Source organism: Hylaeus anthracinus, unplaced genomic scaffold (assembly GCF_026225885.1).
Source record: "Hylaeus anthracinus isolate JK02 unplaced genomic scaffold, UHH_iyHylAnth1.0_haploid 0, whole genome shotgun sequence".
Taxonomy (NCBI): Eukaryota; Metazoa; Arthropoda; class Insecta; order Hymenoptera; family Colletidae; genus Hylaeus; species Hylaeus anthracinus.
The window spans coordinates 9,030,506-9,032,806 of NW_026533254.1; the positions used below are offsets into that span (position 1 = coordinate 9,030,506).

The 2,301-nt window shown below is 43.9% G+C and overlaps 1 protein-coding gene across 1 annotated transcript; it reads right to left on the reverse strand.

Moving 5' to 3' along the window:
• Window positions 1-343: 343 nt before the first annotated feature.
• On the reverse strand, window positions 344-2,301 carry LOC128889203 (uncharacterized). The gene is made up of 3 exons (XM_054146629.1): window positions 1,878-2,301; window positions 1,448-1,550; window positions 344-822 (listed from the first exon to the last, which is right to left on the reverse strand). Exons 1-3 carry the CDS (start codon window positions 2,208-2,210, stop codon window positions 473-475), a joined length of 786 nt encoding a protein of 261 aa, XP_054002604.1. The 5' UTR covers window positions 2,211-2,301; the 3' UTR covers window positions 344-472.

Here is a 2,301-nt window from a genome sequence, read left to right on the forward strand (position 1 = left end):
ATACCTCGGCGATTACCGTATTATTTACATCGGGCAGCGGGATCGCCCGCTTACTATCAAAGGAGTGATAAATAAACAATAAATACGCCCTTCCAGTTGCGGGCGCGGGAACGTCTAGGGAAATATCTCCATCGATCTACATGTTATCGAAGCATGTTTAAACAGAAACGGGCAAAATTTCATTGGAACAATAAATAACGAATGCGACCAAAGTATAATAGTGTATACGTGGCGTTCAGTCGATCGAAAAATTCGCATTTGCTTGCTGTGAAGTGTTTCATTGCAGAGTTCGAATTCAAAAATATTTTATATATTAAAATTTTTAAATAGTTTTTTCCCCACTCAAAACTTTTACCTAGATAATTTTGCCCGTGTCCTGTGGATCGACGAGAGATGGAAGAGACAAGTGGAAGGGCAGGGAAAGGGTGAAAAGGGAAGGATGAAACGAAGGAAGAGTCAATTTCGTAGGGAATTAGTGATGGTAGCCAGAGTAGGCTTGGCTCTGTGCGTATCCGTGACCGTCGTCCCATGACGATCCACCCGAAGACCAACCACCCGATGAAACTGGGGCTGACCATCCCCCGGAAGCTGGGCCGCTGCTCCACCCGTGGTAAGGGGTGACGTCGTGGTGGCCTCCCTTAGCCCAGAGAGCCTTCAAGCCAATGAAAGCGGAGATGGCCAGTGAAATAAGGGATACGAAGATGGCCTTTTTGGCGATGAAGCCTGTGACGAAGTATGCCAAGGTGGCCAGGGCTCCAATTTTCGCTTTCGCCGCGAGCAAGAGGGGCAGGAGCTGCTTCAGCTGCTTCTTCTTGCCTCGACCTGGAAATATCGTCGAGTGGGGTTAGAGTTCGTCATTTCTGTGAATGTTCAGTCTTTCGGTTTGGTTGTTTATGAATTCGAAATTAAATTTCACGATGGACCCTAATTGACATCAAGGTGTGTGGTGCGAGTAATTCAGATAGGTGGATCATAGAGTCAAACAGACTACTTTAGAATTATCTGCAATAGCCTCTATCGATCTCGTGTGAAACCATTTAAATGGATTAACTTTTTATAGGTCACTGGTACTAGTTATTACCACCAAGAGAGGGGCGGCTATTTTCTATTTTTAAGTTTATGGCGTAGATACATAAATGGATTATGATAACAAAAAAGTGAAAAAAAATGCCATAGGAGTTCTGCTATTAGGTTATCTATTAGGTTATCTATTGGGTTGACCGGAAAGTTGATGCCGATTTTTAGTAGGTGGTACATGTCTGAAAACAAATAACATGTGTGCACCCCTTAAAAGGTGGAAAGGTTGTGAAACAATATGATTTAAAATTTTGATAAAATTGAAATGTGCCTTTGAATTTGTATTAAAAATTAGCGCGAACTTTCTGGACAACCTAATCTACCTAGAACATTGTTCACAGAATGGTACAAAACATGATTCAAGGTTTACCTTCGACGACTAAGTCTACAGCCTCTCGGACCTCTTCAGGCGCGGAGTCACTAAAGGCACGTGCAGTGGTTCCTATCTTTTCGATGATAGGAGTGAAGTTAATCTGTGAAGGAATAATGATATAGTAATTAGAATCATTGGTTGAACGTAAAAATATTAATCGAGAATTTCACTCCAAGCACATGGGTCATCTTGACCTTATTGATTTCTAATATAGCGAAGGAAAAGACTCCATTAAAGAATCGTGCAAGACATTACAGAAATTTTATAAAAAAAAAAAATACAAAGTAACCAATTCTACCGCCATAAAGGGACCGATATAATTCTTCGACATCCAAGTATCAATCAAATTTCAAAACTCAAAATGACGCAAGGATATACTACAACCCGTCAAAAATTGCTCTCTATCGCGCTTAACAGCTCCATTTACCCTGAGACTGCGTCCAGTGAGGAACTCGCCGGCACCCTCGCTCACGAAATTCACAAGGGCGTCCTGCCTGTCCGAGACACTGTTAGCCGCGTCGATCTCCTGGTCGTAGATCAATTCCTTGCCAGTCCTGGATCCCCTCGTCTGAGCGTCCGCGCTCTTCACCAGGCTAACACCACTGAAGATCTCGAAGCTGTCCTTGTCGAAGAACTCCTTGGCCCTCCTGTACAGGTTCTTCTGCACGCAGGATATGCTGTCCTTCTCCAGGCAATTGTCCATGGTCTGTCCGCGAGCCAGGGCCATGGCGGACAGTAGCACAAACGCGTACAACTTCATGACGATTTCACCAGACAGACGCTGTTAGAACAGAACTTGTGACTCCGTGTCCGCGGTAGATGCGAAAGAAACGTGAACGTGCTCGGTAAGA